This window comes from Cucumis melo, chromosome 5, assembly GCF_025177605.1.
Source record: "Cucumis melo cultivar AY chromosome 5, USDA_Cmelo_AY_1.0, whole genome shotgun sequence".
NCBI lineage: Eukaryota > Viridiplantae > Streptophyta > Magnoliopsida > Cucurbitales > Cucurbitaceae > Cucumis > Cucumis melo.
This window is the reverse complement of record NC_066861.1, coordinates 3,483,829-3,510,311: the sequence shown is the minus strand read 5'-3', so window position 1 is coordinate 3,510,311 and position 26,483 is coordinate 3,483,829. Positions and strand designations below refer to the sequence as shown.

The 26,483-nt window shown below is 35.0% G+C and overlaps 2 protein-coding genes across 3 annotated transcripts in view; both read left to right on the top strand.

The window, feature by feature from the left end:
- Nucleotides 1–9,798, top strand: part of LOC103491278 (mediator of RNA polymerase II transcription subunit 33B) — a 31,019-nt gene extending 21,221 nt beyond the window's left edge. For both annotated transcript variants that reach the window (XM_008451159.3, XM_051085227.1), the window contains exons 8-12: nt 4,892–5,006; nt 5,116–5,277; nt 5,716–6,373; nt 7,952–8,158; nt 8,257–9,798. In XM_008451159.3, the coding sequence (XP_008449381.2) occupies nt 4,892–5,006; nt 5,116–5,277; nt 5,716–6,373; nt 7,952–8,158; nt 8,257–9,377 (2,263 nt within the window). In that variant the 3' untranslated portion in view covers nt 9,378–9,798. The remainder of the gene's footprint in view (nt 1–4,891; nt 5,007–5,115; nt 5,278–5,715; nt 6,374–7,951; nt 8,159–8,256) is intronic.
- Nucleotides 9,799–15,115: 5,317 nt separating this feature from the next.
- LOC103491280 (protein PALE CRESS, chloroplastic) lies at nt 15,116–26,180 on the top strand. Its single transcript, XM_008451162.3, has 7 exons — nt 15,116–15,374; nt 15,464–15,531; nt 16,879–17,073; nt 22,922–23,008; nt 23,105–23,155; nt 25,384–25,563; nt 25,669–26,180. The coding sequence occupies exons 1-7, from the start codon at nt 15,257–15,259 to the stop codon at nt 25,912–25,914; spliced, it is 945 nt and encodes a 314-aa protein (XP_008449384.1). The 5' UTR covers nt 15,116–15,256; the 3' UTR covers nt 25,915–26,180.
- Nucleotides 26,181–26,483: the final 303 nt, after the last annotated feature.

The following is a 26,483-nucleotide window of genomic DNA, read 5'->3' as shown; positions in this document are numbered from 1 at the left end:
AAATCAATAGTTGCACAAGGGAGTTTGGTATTCATTATTTCAAATGGTGGTATACATTATTTCAAATGGTGACTTCCCCATTGATCTGTTAGCCATGTAATTGAAACCAAATTCAGCTTGAGGAGGCAAAGATCCAATGACAACAAATCAAATTCCCTGAAGCCTAATTAGTGACCTCAGTTTGACCATCATAGTTCTATAGAGTAAATTGGTGCCTACTGCCTTCAATTTGCTGGTGTCACATTAATTTTTTGTAAATACAAAGATGGAATGCTGGAAACTCTTAAGAAGACAATTGAATTCTTTGAGTGGAGCTCCGGGCAAAAGATTAATTGGGGAAAATCTGCGCTTGGTGGTTTGAACATAGAGAAGAAATGAGCTGTTTGAGGGAGGCATCAAAGCTGAACTGTAAGCCTCTCATCTTCCACTCTTTTACCTAGGATTGCCGCTTGGTGGTTATTCCAAGCAAGCTGTTTTCTGGAAGCCAGTAATTGACAAAATTCAAGGAAAATTGGAGTAAGGGAAGAGATACAATCTATCAAGAGGAGGTTGCACCACTTTATGTAAGTCAGTTCTTTCCTATATTCCCACATATTATATGTCAATCTTTTTAATACCGGCAAAGGTGTCTCAAACAGTGGAGCGTTTATTAAGAAACTTCTTTGGGAAGGACACTTGGGAGAAATATTGAATCATCTAGTTAAATGACACATGTTGTCCCGAATGCAGGAAGATGGGGCTTGGTTTAGGAGGCATAGAAAACAGAAATCTTGCTCTTCTAGCCAAATGGGGATGGATATTTTTTAATGAAGAAAAGTCCCTTTGGGTTCAAATCATGAAGAGCATACATGGAGAAAGTCAATTCAATTGGGACACCAAAGGAAGCAATGCTTGTAGCCTTAGCAGTCCGTGGATTAGCATTTCAAAGAGCTGGAATAAAGTGGATTCGCTGCCCTTGTTTAAAATCGGCAGTGGCATGAGAAAAGCCTTTTGGTATGATCCTTGGGCTGATTTGATCCCACGCAGGACTCTTTTCCAAGGCTGTGTAGACTCTCTATGAATCTGAATGGGACAGTTCATGATTTTTGGGATTCTTTAACAGCATCTTGGTCCTTAAATCTCAGAAGGCAATTGAAGGAGGAAGAAATTGACGACTTCCAAGCTCTTAACGGAATTATCTAAAAAAATTGAATCACGGCAAGTCCAGATAAAGGAGTTTGGAAGTTAGAGTGTAATGGAAAATTTTTGGTTATATCATTGGTTAAACATCTGTCCTTAGCTTCTCCCATTGGAAAGCATCTATATACGGCTATTTGGGAGACCAAAAGTGCAAGAAGAGTTAACATCACAATGTGGATAATGCTGACTGAGCTATTGAATTGTGCTTCAGTCATGCAGTCGAACTTCCATCTCACATTTTATCTCCAAGGTTTGCTCTTTATGTTTGCAGGATTCTAAAGATTTACAGCACCTACTTTTTAGGCGTCCCTTTGCAGAAAAATGTTGGTTTGACCTATTCGAACTCTTCGACATCAATTGGGTCTTTGATTCTGACTCTAAGAAGAATGTTTTGCAGCTCCTATTCAGCACCAATCTAAAAGAGAAATCAAGATTACCATGGATAAATGCTAAAAAGGCCCTACTTTCAAAAATTTGGTTTGAGTGAAATCAAAAAGTATTTCACAACAAAGAATTCATTTGGATGAATTGTCTGGATATTGCTAGAATTAATGCTTCCTCATGGTGCTTCTTAGCTAAAGCATTTGAAGCACACTCAATTCAAGACATTAGCCTTTATTGACAGGTGTTCTTACACAAGTAATCGTTTCTTAGTTTGTAGTCTTATTTGTTTTGGGGGATTTTGTTGTATTATCAGATTCTTTAAGATTGTTGTGTTATCGTGTGGTAGTTTGTTGTCTTTGGTGTGTATTTTGCTTTTGTTCGCATGGGTTTAGTTTTTTTTTTTTTCAATCAAAGTCGGGATGTAATGAGAGTGCTATGGGGTGTCAACCTAGTTGAGATGTTCGGGTGCACTTTCTGATCTCATAGGTTTTGATCTTGTCTCTTCATTGTACTCAATCATAACTTTGTCTATTCATTTTGTTAATGAGGAGGTTTGTTTCCCTTTTTTTTAAAGAATGGTGCCAAATTTCTTCCCCAAAGACCTCCAAAAATCGGAAACAATAATCTTAGGTAGTGTTTTTAAAACGCAAGGTGCAGCTCAAGGTGACAAGCCTTTTGATCACCTTAATATGAGAGGTGACAGAAAGATGAGCCTTGAGTGAAGCAAGCGGCGATGAATAAATAAATAGATACTTATATATAGTTTTTTTTTTAGAAAAGGAGACCAGCATTTTATCAACGAAAAACTTGAAGCACAAGAGATATATACTAAGAGTGCAAAAAAAGAGACCAAGGGAATAGTAGGCACATATAGACATCTCAACTAGGTTGACACTCCCTTAGGGCCCTCATCATATGCACAAGAATTGGAAAACAAGAGTATGACGGCGATAATACAATGACAAGAGTACAACAATAAAAAGACTTAAAAATAAGAAACTATACAACAACCGACAAAAGGAAAGTAACTCGCTACAAGTGCTGAAATAAAATAAGACTCGAAGTACATTAATAAGAAACCAATGTGGAAAAGTGCATCACCTTCATCTTCTACCAGTCTTGGAATAAAAAGGCCTCCCAATACGAGCACAGGTCCTGAATAGAATAGTCCTCAAATTGGCTTCAAAGTACACAAAGTTGCAGCATTTCGCTTTGAATTTCCAAATGTTCAGACCAGCACATCTCTTTTTCATGAGAAATCTGATTGGGCTCGAACAATAGTTCCTCAAGGCTTTCTTCTTCAAGGAGTCTTCCCACTTTCTCACATAATAAAATTCTTTTGTGACCTATTGTAACATGGTTAAAAAACCATTTGTCACCCACTCACGACTCACCCACCGATTTTTATTGACGCAATTAATTAACACTTATTTACGTTTGACTTCTCAAATTCCCATTTTGAAATTTCATTAATTTTCTCTTTATGCATTTTGTTATCTAACCTTTTAACAACCTTTTCTTTCCTTTGATTTCCTGACATGTGTATTCCCTTCAGTCCTCAGACATAGTCATGAACCTTTACAGATTTCCCTTTCTTTCTTTTGTTTCCATGTTATGTTTTTTTTCTTCACACTTCTTTCATGCACGCATGTGACATCCCATCCACCCTTCATCCCTAGATTTTAGCCCCTAGTTCTTTGAATCTGATTTGACAAGTCTTTGTCGTCTGTTCTCAATAAGAGGTTAGTGAATCCTTTGCTTATTTTCACTTCTTTTCATTTTATGAAAACAATTTTGATTTATAAAAAAAAACACCTCTTGGCTCATTTATGATTCAGATGTGCACCTTCGTCATTGGCAAAGGCACAAGAAGGCAAGCATTCGATTGGGGCAAGAAGACCCCAAGTCGCCTCGCCTTGCCTCTCGCTTTAGTTGCATGCATGGGGTTGCCTCAACATCACTAATGTGTGGTTTGATTGTCTATTGCCATCCTTTGCCTAAAAGGATATGACAAGCATCCATATCAAGAACATCTCAAACTATTTGGGTTTTGTAGTGGTGCCCTGTAGATAAAGGAATGGTACAAGGTTCGGTACAGTAGAGAGAAGTACTCAAATAGTATATTAACTTGGCAACTGGAGGATTTCCTAGTGGTCGATCCTATAAGCATCAGTGGATCCTTTAACCACGAGATGAGCTTTGAATTGTTTTATTATGCCATCCAATTTGTGTTTTGTTGGGAAAATTCGTTTACATCTAATTGTGCTCTTGCCAAATCTATAAAATCCATGTCCCATTTTTCTCAAGAGCCAACTCCTCAAGTGTAGTTGCTTTCCTTTCAGATCTTTGTAAAGGTTTCTGATCTGTTTTGGGAATAGTATCTGATCTAGTGAAGTCACAACTGCCTTAAAAATTGGTGACAAATTAGTGTAAGGTAAGGTAATTTCATATGAGCTGTTGAGTACATGAGCGAACTTCTTTCCTTACAACAATGGGTCTGTCCAGTTCATCTTGTGCTGTATCAGATTTTAGGAACATTGAAGTTTTGGTCTAGATCTTGGCTTTGCTAAATTTGTGTAGGTTTTGTTACTTGTCATGTATAAACTTACACTAGTTTTCGATGCAATAGGAGGTGGTTCAGAAGAGGGTAAAAGCTCTTTTGTAATAGCTACAAGATGAGATTTGATCTGTGCCATACGTACACACAAAGATCTAACTGTTAGTGATGTATAATTAAATTTGCCTTCAACTACCAACTTAAGCTTTTGGGTGAATTGGTGGTTTAATACTAAGAATTCCCTTTGCTTTATCATGTTGGTAAAAGCTCTTTGGTTTCTTCAATGCTCACTATTATGGGTAAATGTGGTTACAACTGTTATTTCAGACCTTTATTGGGACTTGGGAGCAAAATCAAAGAATTCTTGGAAGTAAGCAGAACTGGTCGGTGTGTTTTGAGTGGCTACACTAAATGCTTCTCTTTATTATTCAATTTCTACTCTTTCATTCATTCACATTGCAAGACATTTGATTTGTCTCAATGCAAAGCTTTTATGTTTCGTTAATTCAATTTTTGTATCGTTTTACTGGTTTTGTGTTCTTGTTCCTGTTTTTTTTCTTAATCTTTTATTCCTGTCTTCTCCCGTAGGAGCTTGTATCTTTAAGCATTGGTGTCTTTTCATCTCTTCAATGAAAATTTGGTTTTTCATTATTATCATAATTCGTTTGTGACATTTTATCTACTTCACAAGCCTATATCAGATGCCTTGTAGTTTTACCCAGTTGTATCAGTATGACAATGAAATTTGACTTTAGCTCATGTTGATGGAAGCTTAGCAGAGATTGAGAAGATCTATGAGATTGCGATAAATGGTTCAGGCGATGAGAAGATATCTGCAGCTTCCATTTTGTGTGGGGCATCGCTTGTTCGAGGCTGGTATCTACAAGTGAGTTACAGTTGATACCTATGATTTGTATGTCAATATGTAATGCTCTCTTCTCCTCTTTCAAAAATTAATTTTGCATCCTCTCTCATCTCTTTTTTTTTTTTTCTAGGAACACACTGCTCTATTTATATCCAGATTATTGTTACCACCAATTCCTACAGATTACTCTGGAAGTGATAGCTATTTGATCGACTATGCTCCATTTCTGAATGTTTTACTGGTTGGAATATCATCAGTTGATTGCGTGCAGATTTTTTCCTTGCATGGGATGGTAAGAATGTTAACTTGTCTGGCTATATGACCCTACTTATAAGCTTCTTAATTTGAACTTATATTTTTATATAAGATTGTATGCAAGCTTGGGAGTGGTTTTATATGTGAACTTATGTGCCATTAATTGGCATTATAAGTCAAGTTTGAGAGCTGAATTATTTCAGAGAAATTTTGGAGGATTCGATGCCTGGCTTCTGATAGGTGGGATTGAGGCCCATTGACAGTGGGAAAAAAACTTATATGAGCATTCAAACAATCGTTTGATTGAATTTTTGTTTAATAATGTATATCCTTCAATTATTCTGAAAATATTTGATTTTTGTCACGTAGGACTGACAGAGATGATTTAACAAACTAATTGAGAAACTATGGTTTTCATTGTGTTGTGAGCTTATTCCTTTCTCTCTTTTCTTTTCTTTTTGCTGTTTGATGCCAGGTTCCTCTACTTGCAGGTCAATTAATGCCAATCTGCGAAGCTTTTGGATCAAGTCCTCCCAAGTCATGGATCCTTACATCTGGGGAAGAGCTTACTTGTCATGCAGTATTCTCCTTGGCATTTACACTTCTATTGAGGTTGTGGCGGTTTCATCACCCACCTGTTGAAAATGTGAAGGGTGATGCACGACCTGTGGGATCTCAACTAACTCCTGAGTATCTGTTATTGGTTCGGAATTCTCAGTTAGCATCTTTTGGAAAGTCACCTAATGATCGACTTAAAGCAAGACGACTGTCAAAATTATTGAAATTTTCGTTACAACCTATATTCATGGATTCCTTTCCAAAATTGAAAGGCTGGTACCGGCAACATCAAGAATGCATTGCTTCCATTCTCTCTGGTCTTGTACCTGGGGCCCCAGTTCATCAAATTGTTGATGCTCTCTTGACTATGATGTTCCGGAAGATAAATCGCGGTGGTCAATCTTTGACTTCAACAACTTCAGGAAGCAGCAACTCATCTGGATCTGCAAATGAAGAGGCCTCCATTAAGCTTAAAGTGCCTGCATGGGACATCCTTGAAGCAACTCCCTTTGTTCTTGATGCTGCTCTTACTGCCTGTGCTCATGGACGATTGTCCCCCCGTGATTTGGCTACAGGCAAGTCTAAAACATTCTTTTAATAAGAAACAAGAGATACTAATATACTACTTAGCATATAAATTCTACATGTGAAATTTTTTTTCTTTTATTTGTTTATTTTTTGTTTTCTTTAGAACTTGTGACATTTTTTTTTTTGTCTATTCCATTCTTAATGTTTAAATATGAAAATGACCTTCATTTTTTGTGATTTGCAATTAAACTGGATGCTATTTCATTAATAATAAAATAGATCATCAATACCATCCTATCAAAAAAAGAAAAATTATGGATTCTTGGCCCAATCTTGTTACTGTCTGCAGTCTTTTCTCCTTAAAAGGCTATTGCGGTGTCCAACTAAAATCCAAATTTGCTGCCCATTATTCCTCTCACAACAGTTGCCTCATCACATCATTCTCCATCTTTGACACCCCAACCGGTCCCATCAGCCCCAATGTGTCCCTCTCGCACAAGCTTTTTCACTCACCACGACATCCAATCCCTCTAATCCATCTGTTTTCTCCTCCCTTCTTTCGCAAGCCAAGCCATTCTCTCAAATAACCCTCCCCCCTCCCCCCTCCTCCCTCCTCCCTCCTCCCTCCTCCCTCCTCCCTCAACCTTTTCAGCTTCATGTCTCCTCACTTCTTCTTACCCAAACTATTCCAACATTACATGAACCTTTTCACCGTTTGCCTCAGTGCACTGTTTTGAAACCCGGCCCTAAATATTCTATTCTCTCTTAGAAATGACAGCTTCTTAGAGTTCACATGAACGATTGGTGGTTTTTGATTTTGAGAGTGTCTATGGAACCGATGGACTGACTACACGAACAGTTGGTAAGTTTTGGGTGAAATTTTGCCGGAGCTGTACTGTTGTGAAGGGGAGATGCATAATGTGGTGGCACTGGATTTCAAAGGGAGAACAAAAAGAGAAGAGGAATAGGAGGAGAGAAGGAAAAATGAGGGAGAAGAAAACCACAGATGTGGGGTGGGGCCGACACTACTGATCGATGGGATTTTGGCAAGAAAAAGATTGGGGAAAAATGTCGTTACTCGTACTTGAAGAAAAGAAAATCAGAAACAAGAGAGAAAAAATGAAGAAAGACAGAAAAGAAAAATGAAAGACGGACGTGAGGGAGAGGGGAGCAGATGGAGGAGAGAAGAATAGAAATTGAAGGATTTAAAAATAATAATTATTATAATAGGATTTTCAGCTGGTGTGTGGTTTTGGCTGTCAGATTTTTCGGTCAGTTGGTCAACTTTTCAGTTTACAAAAATGACAACCAACCATTAAAGCCATTAACTGAACCAACCAAACTCGGTTTGGTTAGTTTTTGTCTGTTGGGTCGGTTTTCCAGTCTAATTTGCTCACAAGTTATAGTTTTTTTGCTTTTGTTTCCATTCAGCTTGGCTTGGCTATCTTTGTAGATTGTGAATTTGTATACCGCAGGCTCTTTGATGAATCCATATCTGTACCCTTTTTAGATTTTACAATTTAAAAGAACAAAAAACAAAAAAAGGAAGAGAAATTTTCTCAGATTGAATATAGGAACGGTCTTTTGTTGGTTTGCTTGGTAAGTTCTTTACCTCTATGTTTCAGGACTCAAAGACCTTGCTGATTTCCTACCCGCATCATTTGCAACTATTGTAAGCTACTTTTCAGCTGAAGTTACACGGGGTATATGGAAGCCAGCATTTATGAACGGAACTGACTGGCCTAGTCCTGCTGCTACTTTGTCTATCGTTGAGCAACAGATAAAAAAGATTCTTGCTGCAACTGGTGTTGATGTCCCTTGTCTTGCTGTAGGTAAATTCTTGATGCGCATTAATGATGTCTTGAACTAGTATTGCTTTGCATGGGTTTTCTTTTCAATCTAAAATTGAGGTTTAATTGTCTATTTGCAGGTGGAAGTTCTCCTGCTATGCTTCCTTTACCCTTGGCTGCCCTAATAAGTCTCACAATAACTTACAAACTAGATAAAGCCTCCGAACGCCTTCTTGCCCTAGTTGGCCCGGCGTTGAATTCACTGGCTGCTAGTTGTTCATGGCCTTGCACACCTATTATAGCTTCATTATGGGCTCAAAAGGTGAAGCGATGGAATGATTTCCTTGTGTTCTCTGCCTCTCGAACTGTTTTTCATCATAACAGTGATGCTGTTGTCCAGCTGCTTAAGAGTTGTTTCACTTCAACTCTCGGTTTAGGTAACTCTAACGGAAACAACAGTGGAGGTGTAGGCACTCTCCTCGGTCATGGTTTTGGCTCTCACGTTTTAGGAGGGATGTCCCCTGTGGCTCCTGGGATTCTCTATCTGCGAGTCCATCGATCTGTGAGAGATGTTTTGTTTGTGGTGGAGGAGATTGTCTCTCTCTTAATGCTCTCTGTCAGAGATATTGCAGTTAGTGGGCTACCAAAGGAGAAGGCTGAAAAACTAAAGAAGACCAAGTATGGAATGAGATATGAACAGGTTTCTTTCGCTTCTGCAATGGCGCGTGTTAAACTTGCAGCTTCCCTGGGAGCTTCGTTAGTTTGGATATCTGGTGGATCTGGTTTGGTCCAATCTTTGTTTAAAGAAACCTTGCCATCTTGGTTTTTATCAGTCCATTCAGTAGAGCGTGAAGGTGTAAATTATGGAGGTATGGTTGCTGTGCTTAGAGGGCATGCACTTGCATTCTTTTCAGTACTATGTGGAACGTTTTCGTGGGGCATAGACTCATCATCGTCAGCATCAAAGAGGCGGGCAAAGATTCTCGACTCCTACCTAGAATTTCTAGCAAGCGCATTGGACGGAAAATTTTCAATTGGTTGTGATTGGGCTACATGGCGAGCTTATGTTTCTGGGTTTGTGAGTTTGATAGTTCGTTGTGCACCGAGGTGGTTGCTCGAGGTAGATTTGAACGTCTTGACAAGGTTGAGCAATGGATTAAGACAGTTGAACGAGGAAGAATTGGGTCTCGAATTGCTGGAAAGTGGTGGGGTAAATGCAATGGGTGCAGCAGCTGAGCTCATTATTGAAGGTGGGTTTTAAATGGTACTTGAGATTTGATTAACATGAAAATATGGCTAGCCAATTGGTGAGGAGTTTTTGTTTAGAAAAACTCGAAGCATCAACTAACGCAGGCTTCCATTAGCATCATTAACCTACTGTAATGTAACTTTCATACATGCATATGGTTCGTACTGCTGTTGTGGATAACCATAGTTAGCTATCACTTTTGGCTAAAAACTCGTAGGCTTTATTTGTATTCCTTTTTTGTTTTATGCGATGCAAATTACGGTAGTTTATGTAGAAGGCTGAACTCAATAAGCAGATGGGAAAAGAGTATCGAGGATCCACATTTGCATTCATGCAAATCTTATTCAATTGGTTAAAAACACTAAAGTAATGATTCAGATTGTAATTTGTATTAATCAGTTCATGTAGTATTGAATTTGTGACTATTTCTGAACTGTAATATCTTATAATTATAATTTAGTCTTTGTATTATAGTTTTTGAATTTAGTATGTACATTGCAATGTAATATGTTAAAATAGATTACACACAGAAAAGAAGTTAAATGATTTTCTACGCACTAAATTAAAAGTTTGGAATTGAAGTACACACCTAGGGCATGTTTGGGGTAGAGAGGGTTATAATAGCTTGCCTTTGTTCAGGGTAAGGTTTAATTTTAGTTGGGGATTAAGATTAGAATTTCAATTAACCCCATTACTATTCTTCAACCCTAAGTGGGTGTTTATCTCAAGAATCGGGAAGTTCGTGCGTCACTTTTGTACACCACTTTTGGTGATCGTTGTTGGCTAATCTCTGATCATTTGGTGACTTTACAAGTGAACTTTTGGCAACAAACTTCGATGACTCCCGTCAACCAATCTTTGGTCGCCATCAATTAAACTTGAAAATTTTTAACACACTTTTAGAAGGGAGTTGTGAAACACATTCGTATTTTTATTTTTACAAGTATTTAATAAAAGGGTTTAAATAAAAATAAAATTTTTTATGAGTTGTTTCAAACACAATCTTAATTTTAACTATATTTATTTAGGTTGTGTAGAAATCTCTAATTTAGTTTAATAGCATTTTCATTGTTAGATTGTATAGAATATTAATATTTCATTAATAATAATTAAAGATTACAGTCCTATATATATCAAAATTAAAAGACATTAATATTTTCTAAAAATACTCTAACATAAAAGGAAAGAATACGTAGGAATATTATTTTCTAAAAATAATAATTTTTAAAAATACCCTACCAAAACTAAACTAGATTATATTAAATGAATAGAACCGAAATATTAAGAACAATATTTTGTGAGGAAATTGGAATGGATTCGGACAGACGAAATCAGAGCTTCCTGAACACTCAAAATCGGATAGAACAAATCTGGAAAAACGTCGGAAACTGAGCGTTGGATATTGGACCTTGCTAGTCATTGACGGAGGCAGAGATCGAACAAGGCTAGCGGCTAAAATTCAATGAGAAAAAAAACCTCTAATACCATGTTAGTTTGTATAGAATATTAATATTTCATTGATAATAATTAAATATAAACCTTATATATACTAAATTACAAGATACTAAATTAAAGATAAACCTTATAGATACTAAAAGAAAGAATATATATAAGAATAATATTTCCTAAAAATACTCTAATTATATCCATAAAAGAAAAGAATATATAAGAATAATATTTTCTAAGTATAATATTTTCTAAAAATACTCTAATTATGTCGATATTCATTTTTTTCTTCATTAGTGAGTTTAACTTGAAGACTAAAAATTTAGAGGTCAAATAAAAATTAACATTCAAACTTTATGATTTTTTATTCATCAAATATATTTTGATAAAAAAAATTATAATTTTTTAATAATTGAATTTAAGATTAAAATACTAATTTATTTCAAGTTGAAGTTAGCATATCATCCTTGAAAAGAAAACCATGATATTTTTCAAATTAGTTAAAGTGATAACACTATGAAATTTTATTTCTAAACCTAGTAATATCTGGATATAATATACATATAGATAATATTAAATTTATTAAAAAAACAACATGATTCACAAGATTCAATAAAATCACATATCAATTTTTATAATAAGAGATTATACTATAAAATTTTATAACATTTGCATCCCACGTAGTAATAACACAAGTTTGTATATATAGGTGGAAGATATAGTTTGAACTATGTTATGTAAAAATAGTATTTCATGTACCTAAAAATATGTATGACAAAAAATAGTGTAAATATATATATATAATCTAAGGTAACCAATATTTATTTTACACACCACTATAATTTGAATTGTACCCCAAACACTAAACTATAATAATGTACGGTTTATCAATACCCACATACTATAATAACTCACTCTGCGCCTCAAACGCCTCCTTAGAGATTATTTAGTTTACAATCTGGATTTTGTTTTATGTTTAGAATTTTGGTATTAAAATACAATATATGTTTGGTGAACAACTTATATTTTGTTTATGGAGATTGTTGTCAGATTTATTGGATCAAAACAATGTAAATTGCGAAAACATTTATTACATTTTATTTGGATGTAGAATTTGACCTTTAAAAATGTGAACTTTTATTTAATTAAGATAAAATATTTAAAAATATTGCATATCACTAAAATATATATTATGTAATGTATTAAAAACTAGATTAGATCGTTAAATTTCAAATTATGATTTGGATAAAGTTAAAAGTTACGTTAATTATTCATTAATTTTCTCTTTTCTCTATATAAAGGAATCTCAAAACCTCGACAGAAAAAAGGTTAATAGTGCTCATAGAGGGGAGGTCCGGAAGCAAGTTCTCTCTCTTATAAAAAGATCATCTAAAGATTCACAGTTACATTATTCTCACTAATAATGATCAATGAATTATATTTACTATCTATGAGTTTTAGAACATAAAACCTAATAGATAACTTTCTTTCTTTTCATTTGTATTTTCTACTTTTATTGTATTTGTAACATGAATTTGATGGTCCAAGACCTAAAGTTTTTATCATGAATGCAATTACCTTTCGTTATAATTCTCTGTTACGATTGAAATGAAATTTAGAAATATTTTCTTCAAAAATATTGATGAATGAAATACTCATTTTGTTTAATCAGAGCTATCCTCAACACTTAATTCTATTCGAGAGAATGAATTAACTATTGGTAGTTAACTATTTGAAAGAGCAAAGTAACTAAGATCTCATTAAACAATCGAATAAATGGTTTGGAAATAAAATCAGTTTTGTAGTTTGAACTTTATCATACATACAAAAAATGCAAGTGTGTTGTTGAAACATAAATGTTGCATTCAAATTTACTTGGTAAAAATCACATGTTCTTACTTCAACATTTATATCTTGAACGGTGAATATGGCGAAGAAACCAAGAGGTTACTCGTTTTAATTTGAAGTTAAATATGAAATTCATACCGCCGCAAAGGAATCTTACCTCTTTTCATTTCGCATTATATCATAGAAACACTATTCATTCATATTCACTCACTATCATGCCACTTTTTGCATTCCACCCTTAATGTACATAGGAGTTTTAGTTTATATAAAATGATAGTGTGAATATAATCTGAGATTGTATAGATACGACATAAGACAAAAGCTAAGAGTTCTAACTTCAATTATCATAAAATCCTTGTGTTCAACCATGGTTTACCTGAGAAACTTCTTTTTTTGCTTATATTTGGACAAGAGGGAGGAAAGCTTGTACACAATAAACACATCTCACAGTTTGCACCTTTTATCGTATAGTGTAATCTTTTCACCTAGCTTAAGTCACATACTTAGAATCGAATTGATAAAACCCACGAGTAATCAAATCACACAGAATTATCATACCACATGTTTCATATATACATTTGTTATCATGTAAGTGCATCAAACCATACATTTGCCTTCACAAACAATGCCATAGCGGTGGAGTAGCCAATTTGAAGCATATTAGTGCTTATCGAAGTGAAATCCAATTTAAATGAGCAAAGTAAGAAAAATGGATCTTAATTACAATTTTGCCTTTAGAAGCGCAACGCTACGACCACTCTATGCTCACTAGATGCCTTTTTTTAGAGCTTAATTATAATTTAGCCTTATATTTTAAGTTGTTTCTATAAGATTTAATGTGTTTGCTAGTATATTTCAGTGTATTTTAATTATTTGTCGAACGTCAACATGGTGTCGAATCCTGCTACTCTTTCCAAATAAATTTATTCTTTTATCTGTGTCTCACTCCAAACTAATTGGAGTTTGGAGTAAGTCCAGAGTCTATATGCAGGGTGCTCAACTTGCTAAATTTTCTGAGATTTAAAAACTTGTAGTAGGTAACCAATTGGGGAAGGAAAAATTAAATTTGAGTTTAAGTAACCAAATGCGTGAAATAAACAAGTAACCAAGACAACACGAAGAGAATTGTATGAGAATAAGAAAAATTTCACGAGATGTTGAAATCAATCAATTACGAAAACCTAACTTGGGTATACGAATATCAATACTTCTTTCTTTTATTATCATTTATTTAACTAAAGATACATCATGAACAAACAAGCTTAATTTATACACTCTCACTTAGAACTCTAAATAGACAGTCATGAAATCACATTAATTTCAAAATTAATCCAGGACCATCTCTTAATTATCATTAATGCGCATTAAGATCAAAGACACAATAAGCAACTAATGGATTTCCACCGTCTAACTGATTAATTTAATGAAGCTATCAAAGTTAGATGGTAGAATACTTCTCGAGTGGAATTCCAACCAATAATGCAATCCAACTTAACTTGTTACTTCTAAGCGATCTCGGCCTAATGATTACATATTAGAAGCGAAATTCTAAAGCAATTAATCAAACTTACATTGTAGATTTGTTATATCATTCAAATAATCAAAATTGACGAATAAATTCATAAGAGCATTCGTATTTGAAGAATCACAATGTTTAAGAACAACAAATCTCTAAGAGAATAAAAGAAGTTCTAATATAGAGGAAGTAGTATGGAAAATTAGGTCTCAAATGAGTAATAGTGGCCTCCTCAAAATAATTATAGAAAGAGATATTTATAGAAAATCGTAAGGGCGCCACAACACCTCAACTAAGTGCCACGACACTTGGCAATTATTGTCGAGGCGCAACACTGCCCGTGGATGACCGCCATAGCACTTAGAGCGGGTGTGAGACATTCTTGAGTTTGAAGCATGATGGGGCCTATACTTGGGCATTCAAGGTGAAACTCTCGGGAAAGAGTGCCAAGTGAGCATAGAGTGGACATAGGGTTGTGTTTCTAGTGGCAGATTTTTACTCAAGATCCCCTTTTCATCCTTAGCTCGTTTTAAGTTTGATTTCGCTCTAATTAGCACCAATATGCTCTAAATTGACTACTCAATCACTAGGACAATGAACACCTACAAAATCAACAATATAATCATATTAAGTAGAAGAAGAAGAAGAAGGGTAGTATATATATATATTTTGAAAAGTTTTATAACTATGGATGACATAGATTTAAAAGTTAAATAGATTAAAAATTTAAGTACATATAAAATTGAACCTCTCAAATTTAAAATTTGAATATGTCAATTAGCACCTATTTGTATTCGAGGACAAAAGGTAAAATAAAAGTTTGAATATGTTTAGTTATGTTTCCTTATGAACATATTATACAACTTGGATGGACTCGATGCATCTATGATTAAATAAATTACATGAAGTTGTGGCATTTTGGAGGATGTGATGAAAGAATTTGTGTAATTTTAATTTTTAGGGATAATATCTCAAAGAAGTTTTAGAGGGATAATGATATTTTCTTCTTGCCTTTGTGTTGTTGGCTTTGATGGGGCGTTCTTATTTTCCAGCTTCCTTTCTTTGTTTGGGAAACTAGAAAATGGAGGCACAGGTACTTTGCCTGAGGTTCTCATCACTTCCACAATTGCTCTCCACTACCCCAATCTTATCAAAGCTTTGGACATCTCGTTCCTCCAAGCACTATTCATCTGGTCTTGGTTAGCCCTCTTTCAGCTTCCGCAATCACTCTTTTTCACCTGCAAATTTTCATCCTAACTTTTCATTTTGGTGACCGTTTGATGCCTAGTTTTACGGAGGAGCTTCAGCAAAGAAGAGCCGCTTATTGATGGGCTCCCTAAAGAGTATTACGATGATGTATGTGTTTACCTAATTTGGTTTTTTTTGGCTTGATTCAGCTTCTGCTTCTTCCGCTATAGCTTCTTGTTTACAATTTGTGTGTGTTATCTGGTATTTTCTATTTTCTGGTACTGGGGCAGGGCAAAAGCATGAAGACTTACAGAGATGAAAATGATGAATTTTCCTTCTGACGCATACTTGTTGTCAATACCCGGTTGAAGCTGAATCATTTTCGAACATATATAAAAAGACAATTGCTATACTTGGCGATTTTTGGGGAGATTTCCTGTTCTACCAATTTTTTTTTTTTTGTTTTTTTTGTTTTGTTTTGTTAAAATGCTTCTCCTCACGTTTGTGACCATGAGAACGATGAAGAGCAATGGAGCAGGGGCGAATGAGAGGGAGAGACAGTACAACGGATTTATAGGGAAATGAGTTGAAAGGTTATTTTACAAAGCTGACAGATGCAAATTATGTTTGATTTCATTAATTTATTTTTGAGGGAGGGTGGGTAGATTTCATCGAAGTAGTCAAAACCGTGTGATAGTCATTTGAGGGAATCAATACGTTTCTCTATGTTAACTGACCATTAGAAAGGAAATATGTTGGTCAAAGAATTGTGGTTTGAATTTTGGTTAAAAGGAAGCGATTATTATGTACCTTTTCTAATCGTTTCACAATATTATCTGGCAGAAATTTTTAGGCAAACAGTAATAGAAAAGTATAATATGTGCTGCCCTTGATGACGAAGAAGAAAAGGTATCTTTTTCGACTGAGAAATGGATAACTTGGACATCCTTACTTTGTTGCTGGAAAATGTTAGGCTGGGTCAAATAGTGACGTTTTTCTATTGTGGAAGTTCTAAAACTCTGCCTTTTTTCAGTCATAATCAGCCTCTTTAGCCCTCCACGGAGAGAGAAGAATTCAGCTGCTTTAGTAGCACAAGTATCATTGATAAAGTTCAAAGAGGTCATCCTTATTCAACTGACCCCCCTTACTAGTGTCGTGCAATAGTAACGAAGAATCTCTTCCACCTTTTCATTCACTGCAGTTTTATCTCATGTTTTTCTGTGGGAACTTAGAATAAAAGCTTTGGGCCATACAAAGTGCTTGATTAAAAATAATTAAACATAATTTTGTATCGCCATTTAAACTTTGCAAAGCTTTTTGTAGTTTACGTACTCTGGCTAATTAGAAGGTTTTCTTGTAGCCTCATTTAGCTGGGTTGGGTTTCCACCCCTTCTTTCGTTAATGAAATATCATGTTTGTGTTGTTTTTTTTTTTTGTTTTGTTCTGTTTTGTTTTTTAAAATTAAACTATAAAGAAAAAAGGTTAAAAATCAGATATTAACCTGTTCTACGTTAGGAATGGCAAGCTCGGCAAAGAGAGAAGACGAAGGAGTTACATCGAAGGCGTCAAGAGGAAGATGAAGAAGAGGACAGAAAGGTACAAGAATATCATGAAATTGGAATGCGTCTGAAAGAATTTCCAGAAGAAGATGTCAGAAAAGCTCGAAAACTGGTTTCAAGCTTTATTAGAGCTGCTGAAGAAGTTGAAGAGGTAATCAATGGTTAGGAGTAGATTTCATGCTGTTTTAATCATTAACTTGATCTTTCAAAAAACAAGGCGCTATCTTTAATCCAACATAAGGTTTTCTTGTTCTTTCTTATGGGCAATCTTCTATGGAATGCCCTAAAAGATGGTCATCCAAAAAATACAAACCATGATTTTCTCTGTTATACTATTATTATTATTATTTTTGTAAGAAACTAGAATATGCATTCTGCAACAAAACAAAGAAGACTGCCTAAGGGATAGGGGATGAGATAGTCCCCACCCAATAAAAACTACTTATAAACTACCTTCCAGTCAAAAAAGTCATTGGTGAAGGCGAATTACAAAAGATTTTTCTATAGCTATGGCACCACCAAGAAGCATTAAGCTGTGCAAAATCTAAAATACACAAAAAAAAAAAAAAAAAAAAAAAAAAAAAAAAAAAAAGAAAAAGAAAAAGAAAAGACGTGGACTTATCTTCAAAGGTTCTTCCCTTTTCTTTCAACCAAAAACACCACGAAAGAGCTCTCGAGGCAAACTTCAATAATGTTCCAGCCTTGTTCTTAAAATTCCATCCTCTCTAGGAATGAAATTACCTAGGGTTGATTCCTTATTAATAAAATCTATTTGGAGCTCCTCTTTCATTGGTTAGACAGTGCGATTGATTATGTTAAATAGTAGAAAAGAGAACACAAGAGTTACATGGAAAATCCTAGAACAGGGAGAAAAACTACGATAGAAAGTCGCTTTTATTATTTTCACACCTGATGAAAGTTACAAGATAAAAGACAATTTTATAGGCTCTAGCAAGCCTTAATTAAAAAAAAAAAAGGAAATATTCTCTTGTATATAGAGTTCTTATATTAATAAAGAAGTTTGTCTCCGTTTAAAAAAAATAAAAAAAGGGAAATAAACTTAGAGTAAAATAAAATACTAGAATACCCTCAGAGGTTATAAACTATGAATAAAGTCCTTTATTTTCAACACTCTCTCTCAAGCTGGGGCGTAGATGTCAATCAGGCTTAACTTGCTAGTACATGAGTCAAAACTTGGCTTGAGTAACCCTTTGGTGAGAACATCATCAACTTGTTGACAAGATGGTATGGAATACAGATACTGCTGTTGTCTAGTTTAACTTTGCTGCAAAGGAGAAAGTCTCAGAATGATCTATCCTATAAGTTTAAGTAAACCCTTTTACTACAAATCTAGCCTTGTACCTGTCTAAAGTTCCATCTGGTTTATACTATAGAGTGAACACCCACTTGCACTCAACTATTTTATGCCCTTTAGGAAAAACACAAACATCCAACGTATTATTTTTTTCAAGAGCTCACGTTTCTTCCATGACGATTGTCTTCCATCCAGGAAATTCCATAGCCATATGTATGCTTGAACTCACAAGTTAGTATTATCGAGGCCTGTAGTACCGTGAGCTTCTGTTGGCTCAGATCCATGGATTGCAACCGACAAAGTAGGAGGGGACACCATTTATATTTTGAGATTCTTCCTCTAGTAAGTGTTAGTGATATATAATTAAATAAAATTTACCTTCGACCAATAGCTTAAGCTCTTGGGTGAATTGGTGGTTTAATATGGTATTAGAGCAGGTGGTCTAGGAAGGTCTCGTGTTCAAGCCCCTATGTTGCTGTTTCTATCCCAATTAAAATTGATTTCCACTTGTTGGGCTTTAAATAAAATTGATTTCCCTATATTTCAAGCCCACAAGTGAGGGGGAGTGTTAGTGATATATAATTAAATTTACCTTTAACCACTAGCTTAAGTTTTTAGTTCTCCTTTTGGTCATGAACAAATCATGTTTGGCATCCTAAATTAGGACATCCCAACTTTCATTATCTTAAACATTTGTTCCCAAATTTGTTAAAAAATATGGATTATTCTTCTCTTTAATGTGAAAGTCGCATTTTTGCAAAATGTCATCGATCCACCTATTTTCCAAAACCATACAAAAGCCTGCCAATCATTTTATCTCATTCGCGGTGATGTTTGGGGTCTTTCTAAAATTTTGACTCAATGGAAAAAAGTGGTTTGTTACCTTTATTGATGATCACATACGTCTATCTTGGGTCTATTTAATGACAAATAAATCTGAGGTGAAAGATCTTTTTAAAAATTTTTATGATATGATTGAAACTCAATTTCAAACCAAAATCAGCATTTTAGACTTCGATAATGGAACAGAGTATTTCCCTATTTGAGTGATTTTTTAAAAGAAAAAGGCATTTTACATCAGTCGACTTGTCGTGATACTCCTAACAAAATGGAATTGTTGAATGGAAAAATAGATATTTACTTGAGGTTGCACGTGCCATAATGTTTTCTATGCATGTTCTTGAGTATTTATGGGGGGAAGGTGCACTCATGACTAGCAAAGTCTTAAAATTTAGAACCCCTCTTGAATGTCTTAGAACTAGTTTTTCAACTTGTCGCATATACTCCGACTTACACTTAAAGGTTTTGGTTGCACTGCATATGTTCACATACCTACTCTTTTTCGATCAAACTTGATCATAGAGCTACAAAGTGCATTTTTTGGGTTATGCCTCAAATAAAAAAGGGTACAAATGTTTTGATCCTGCGTAAAAAAATTCATGTGAGTATTGATGTGTAGGATAGATAACTATTGAAGTTTTCCTCGAGAGCTCTTTCTATTAGTCATCTTGACATGTTCGTCCCAAGTCCTTCAAAGTCAACTATAGAAATTTCTCATTTAGGGGAAGAAATACTACAAATGGCCCTACAGGTCAAATTCTTGAGTTAAAGTTTTATACTAGAAGAGCAGACAATCAAAGGAACCAAGACAAGAGAGTTGATTTTACACAAAACCAATTTGAAACCCTGATAAATGATGCTGTAAGTCCTCCCTAAGTTCTCAATGATGAAAGTTGGTAATCCTTCTTCTCCTTTTATTCCCAGTATTTCGAATGTTCAAAATACCTCACCTATTATCTCTAATCTTGAAGTTCCTATTGCTATTATAATAGAGACTAGAACATGTATTGAATATTCCATTGCAAATTACATCTCATATGCAAAATTGTCAAATAGTCAGAAGCCTTCACATCTAGGATAGATAGCTTATTTGTTCCTAGGAATACACAGGAAGCTGTAGATGATCCGAATTGGAAACTAGCAGTTATGGAAGAAATGGATCCTCTACGACAAAGTGAAACTTGGGAAGTAACAAACTTACCAAAAGATACGATGACTGTGAGGTGCAAATAGGTGTTTACAATAAAGTGTAATGCTGACAATGGTATTGAAAGATACAAGGTCAGACTAGTAACTAAAGGCTTCACTCAAACCTATGGAGTCGATCATCAGGAGACTTTTGCTTCGGTTGCAAAAGACCAACTCAATTAGAGTCCTGCTTTTGTTTCTTGTGGCTAATTTAGATTGACCTCTTCATCAATTAGACGTTAAGAATGCTTGTCTCAATGGTGATTTAGAAGTAGAAGTGTTTATGTGTTTACCGCAAGGATTTGAAATGGAATTGGAAAATAACAAAGCTTGCAGATTAAAGAAATCATTATATGGTTTGAACGCTTTGGAAAGACAATCACTAGTTATGCTACCAGCAAAGTCAAGCAGATCATACAATCTTTTACAAACATTATGAGAATAATAAAACTACTATTTTACTTGTCTATGTTGATGACATTATTCTTACAGGAAATGATGAAGAAGGTGTGGTTGATTTTTAAGAACAAGCTTGCAAGTGAGTTTCAAATTGAAGACTTGGGGGCCTTAAAATATTTTTTAAAGATAGAGTTTGCAAGGTCTAAGAAAGAGATTTTTTTAATCAGGGGAAATATGTTATCGACTTGCTTCAAGTTACTGGCTTACTTGGCTGTCGAACAACAAAAACCCCTATTAAACCAAATATGAAATTGCTAGATGTAAACCTTGAGGAAGTCAAGGACAAAGTTGGATACCAAAGTCTTGTAGGTAGATTGATCTATTTATCTCACACACGTCCAGATATAGCTTTTGTTGTAAGTATGGTGAGTCAAGTTATGCACTATAGAATCTTGAGATACTTGAAGGGAACATCAGGTAAAGGTATATTGTTTAAAAAACATGATCACTTTCAAGTTGAAGTGTACACTGATGTTGATTGGGTTGGAAGTACGATTGATAGAAGATCTACTTCTAGTTATTGTTCATTTGTTGGAGAAAATTTAGTTACATGGCACGGTAAAAAGCAAAATGTAGTAGTTAGGAGCAGTGCTAAAGCAAAATTTAGCGCCTTAGTCCATAGAATTTGTGAAGGCATATGGATTAATAGTCCATAGAATTTGTGAAGGCATATGGATTAACAGGATCTTTGAAGAACCGAAAGTATCTCCAAAGACATTTATACGAGTTTATTGTGATAATAAGACTGCCATTGTTAGTTCATAATCCTGTTCTACATGATAGGACGAAGCACATTGAAATTGACAAGCATTTCATAAAGGAGAAGGTTGATGCAAGTGTAATATGCATATCTTATCTTCCTACGAAAGAACAAACAGTGGATATGCTAACTAAAGGTCTTTCGAAAAAACAATTTGATAAATGTCTTAGCAAGTTGGCTATGGATGATATCTACAAACTAGCTTGAGGGGGAATGTTGAATTTCCTTTTCTCTTGTATTACTACTTTTTTATTTATGTTCATATTTTTTTCTTATTTGTTGTTGCTCTTTCTCTATATAAGAAGATCTTGTATTTGGTTCAATAATATAGAGGAATAATATTACATCACTTTTACTTCCTTTTTTTAAGTGTAAGTTATCCAAGGGCCTTCTCCAGTGGGTAGAACGGTGTCATGGGCACTCATGATGGGTTCAGGAAGGTTTGTGGTGTCATGGGCACTCAAGAAGGGTTTAGGACGGCCAGTAGGGACCGAAGATGTGGACCAGTTAATCTATTCACTTGTACTCTCCCCTGAAGATGACTAATGGGGAAGAAAGGTTGATCCTCAAGAAACGTTACATCCATGGAGATGAAGTATTTTTGGGAAGATGGATGGAAACATTTATAACCTCACTGGTGAAGGGAATACCCAACGAAAAACATTTATGAGCACGAGCAGTAAACTTAGTTTGATTAGGGCCATGACTATGGACAAAGACAGTGCACCAAAAATCTAGAGAGGGGACATCAAGAATGATCTGCGTGGTAGGGTATGAGTCTATGACTCCTTGAGGCATTTAAGAGGGGTTTGGAGTTGGCGGACATGGGAAGACATTCAATTAATAAGATGAGCTGCAGTGAGAACTACAACACTGTAAGCTTATGAGGCTTCTTTTGGGGGATAAAAGTACCTAATTTTTCCATGTAATAGTTGCTGCCCATCACCGCAAAACTCGATAATTGAAGTCCTCTCCAAGAACCATGTAGCCTATTTACAGCTTAGGAAATTAAGCTTAAATTTATAGTATTCTATTCAACATTGTTCACTAAGCATCAGAAGCAACTTTCATCCTACCAACCCGAAGTGGAGTCCTATCGGTTTTAGGGTTGAATGAGATGCATATAAATGTCTTATAGCAAAGAGAGTTGACTATAAATCTGTCTCGGACTATTGGCTGATTAGACTTATTCCTTGTGACTATAAGCTTGTTACTTGTGTTCTTTTGAAATGATGGATATTGAGGGTCATTTACACTTCTTCTTCTTGGGTATGGTTAGAGACTACAGTGTTCTACTCATGGGTGGCTCATGGTGAATTTTCTTTGAATTTTTCCAATTTCATATCCTTTTTCACATAAAGTTCTGACAATCAGATTATTGCAAAAGTGGCTTAGCAACTTACTGACACTATAGTTGTTCCATCAATTTGAATGCAGAAAATTGAGGAAGCTGCCGAGAAAGGGGAACTAACAGAGCTTGTTCTGTTAGTTATATGGAATCGGCTTGATTTAGCACGTTGTGATGTATGTTTTTTTCAAATTCCTTTAATTTTAATTTACTTGTTTATTTTGGAGGGAGCCGAGTTCAATGTGCTTACTTATAACTGGCTCTTTCTTCAGGATGAAAAGGATGCAGTTAGAAGTCTTGATCTGCTATATCGAAGGGTGGAGGTATGAACATTTTTTACACTGTTTTGAACATGCCATGTTTGTTATGATCTTAAAGAACACTCATTGAAATCCTCCTTCGTCATGCTCAGTACATGGAAGTTATACGATCTGAATCAAACAAGAGAAGTCGAAACTGAAACATTCTCAGTTTCTGACCACTAATAAACCAAGGAAGTGATCCTCCAAAATGTCCAACCAAACTGAAGAAATCTTCCAAAATGTCCAACCAAACAGAGGGAGGAGACTAATCTTGCAAGCCTTGAAGAGGTCTTCTAAAAAAACAAAAACTCTGCTAGGTTTTCTATAACCGCAAGAGACCAAAACATTTGAGGATAGGCTTCTAAAATGTCCAACCAAACTGGAAACTGATGATCTCAATCGAGCTATCATACACTGAAAGTGAAAAGGTGAAGAAGGTCTTCAAAATACCCATGCAAAGCAATCTCAATGAAGGAGACAAGCATAGAGATGAAAGCTTCCTATGCAAAGTGTAAAAGCAAAACTTGTAGGTTTCAAGAGAGGATTCAACGGTAACATTTCTAAAAAATTAAAGAACAAAACTGACTTAAAATCAGACTCCAAAACCTCAATTAAATCTTGATTTGTGGTGTCACTGCTACTTCTTAGTTTTAATCTTTATACTAGCCTTTCTATTTCAATGCTACATCTAGTTTCTTTAAAACAGGTCATGCTCCCTGCACACCAAATAGGTAGATACATTCCTCCACATCTTTGGCCCAAAACTCAAATACCAACTAATTTGAAAGTACTTGTAATTCTCTTGTTTACTCTTAACTTTTATACCTCGAGAGGGCTTTATTCAGGCTAACAAACTCCATTGATGCCATCAAATGTGGTGCCAATTATGTCTCCCAAGCTCGCCGTCTTCCCCATGGTAAGATTGATCTTTGGTCTTTAGCCTTCTGGATTTAGTCATAGAGTCGTGGAATAGTAACCAAGACCTCTTGCATCCATTTCGTTCTGTGCCCACGCCAATAGGTTGTTCAGTTGCTGCAGTCTCTCTGTTTAAGTTTTGATGTAATTAAGTTTACCTAATTTATAAGCTTAAACTTTTAGTCCTGTGATGATTAATTATTAATGAGGGATAGTGTTAAAATATTAATTATTAATATAATGAAATATACAGCAACCATAAGCTTAAGTTTTGGAGTTCATTGGTGATTTAACTCAAAATTTCAAGTCCAAAAGCGCGGAAGAGTAAAAATAGTTATAATAACTTTTATAATAATTCACGAGCTTAAGCTTTTGAGGTCACCGGCAATTTAACCCTCTATTTCAGCAAATCAAACAATTCCCATTCATTGTTCCAAGAAGAATAAGAGTATTTTAGGAAGAACCCAAAGTCTGTAAAGGTAGAAGTGCAGGAGTAGGCATAAAATGTCCTCATTGCCATGGACCCATGAGTGTTTTCGAAGTATGTAGGGGTAGTAGAGCTCCCTTTGCTGATTTTTAGACTACCCAGTACCTACTGTCAATGGTGTGGAAGCACCAGAAGCCCTCATTGTAAGTCACTAAGACACTCTCCTACTTTTGTTCCGCTTCCAGGATCAAGAGCTGCTAGTATATATTCAACTTAGCATATTCCATGATAAATATAATATTAAATTTGTTTTCACCTACTAACTTAAGCTTTTGGGTTGAATTGGTGATTTAAGATGATAATAGAGCAGGTGGTCTAGTGAGATCTTGTGTTCAAGCCTGTGCATTATTGCTTTCTCTCCATTTCATATTCATTTCTACTTGTTGAGTCTTTTTTCATATTTCGAGTCCATAAGTGAGGAGAGTGTTAGATATAATATTAAATTTGCCTTCACTTACTAGCTTAAACTTTTGAATTGAGTCGGTGATTTAAGATTCTAAAAAACCTTATTAACGAAATAATAAAATTATTATTTTTTTAATTCCATAAAAATACACACACACACTGAAATTCAAGTTCCCTTTGTAAACCAACAATAATCTAATGAATAATCTCCTCTAATTTCGTTAGTTTCTCCACATTTGATTATTTTGGGTTGCTTTACAACAAGTGAACACTTCCAAATTCCGTTTCTACTTTTTTTTGTTAGGTCCCGTGCACTAAAAAACCCTTAAGGAAATGAGACAATCATAACTTTTAAAAACTCTTTCCCTTGTGCTTAACTTTGAAAAACGCAAGAATCTGGATTCTCCTAATAACTCAAGTTCTAAGTTTCTCAATATTTTAGACTGAAATTCTCAAACGAGAGGCAACTCCTGCCATGAGACTCCTCAATGAACTTCTGAATATGTATGACGGCTTTGACAATGAAGGATGGTTAAAGGCCTGCAGAAAATGCATGGTCGATACCTTTCCGCGAGAGGATCCATTTAGCATTCTTGTTCCAGCTGGATTCGACATTGATAAGGTACAATTTTGTAGTGCAGATTTTAATGATAAAATTGAAGAATGTCTAAACCAAGTCTACAATGTGGCTAATTCAGCTTTTGTCCTATGTTCTTTTCGTGATTAGCATCAAGGACCGTTACGGCCATCTCTTACAGTTGAAGCTGATAATACGCTATTGAGAGTAGACTTTGTTAGAGAGGTTGATGAATTACTACAGGAAGTTGGAGCAGTTCAGAGTGACGTGCAAAATGAAAATGCAGATAGTTTTGATGCGGAATCTGTGGCAAGTAGGTTGAAACAACAGGAGAAACAACGTACAATAAGGTTGGTAGAAGCGCTTCTAGATTTGGCTATGAATCTGAAGTGGTAGGATAGCAATGAGAAATGATATATGGGCTGGGCGTAGGATATTAGTGGTAGTGGGAAGAGAAGACTTATTGGATTTTTTTTCTTTCTTTTGTACAATTATAGGATAGGACATGCCAATTACAGTTAGGTTAGTTTTGGTTAAGAATTTTAGGTGATTAGTATTCTAGTATCCACTACCAATTTAGGTTTTTAAGAATGTCTTCAACCATGTTTCAAGAAAAATAAATAATTAAAAAAGAATGTCTTCAACCACTTTCTTATTTTAAATTGGTTGTCCAGATAACAAAACTAATTTTACAAACTGTTAGACAATTGTAGATATTAACGAGTACAGTAACCTTGATTTTTCCTTTTTTTTTTTAATCATTATTTTTAATTTTTAATTTTAATATACTTCAACCACTCTGCATAAAGTAACCCTTATTTGTGATGTTTATTTTGGATAATAGCTTTCACTGATATCTGATAAAAGAAAAAGAAATATTTGAGTGCGATCTTGAATTAAATCTATATTTGAGATGCTTTCCATTAACCAATAACTTATTAAAAGAAGAATATTTTTCAAACAAA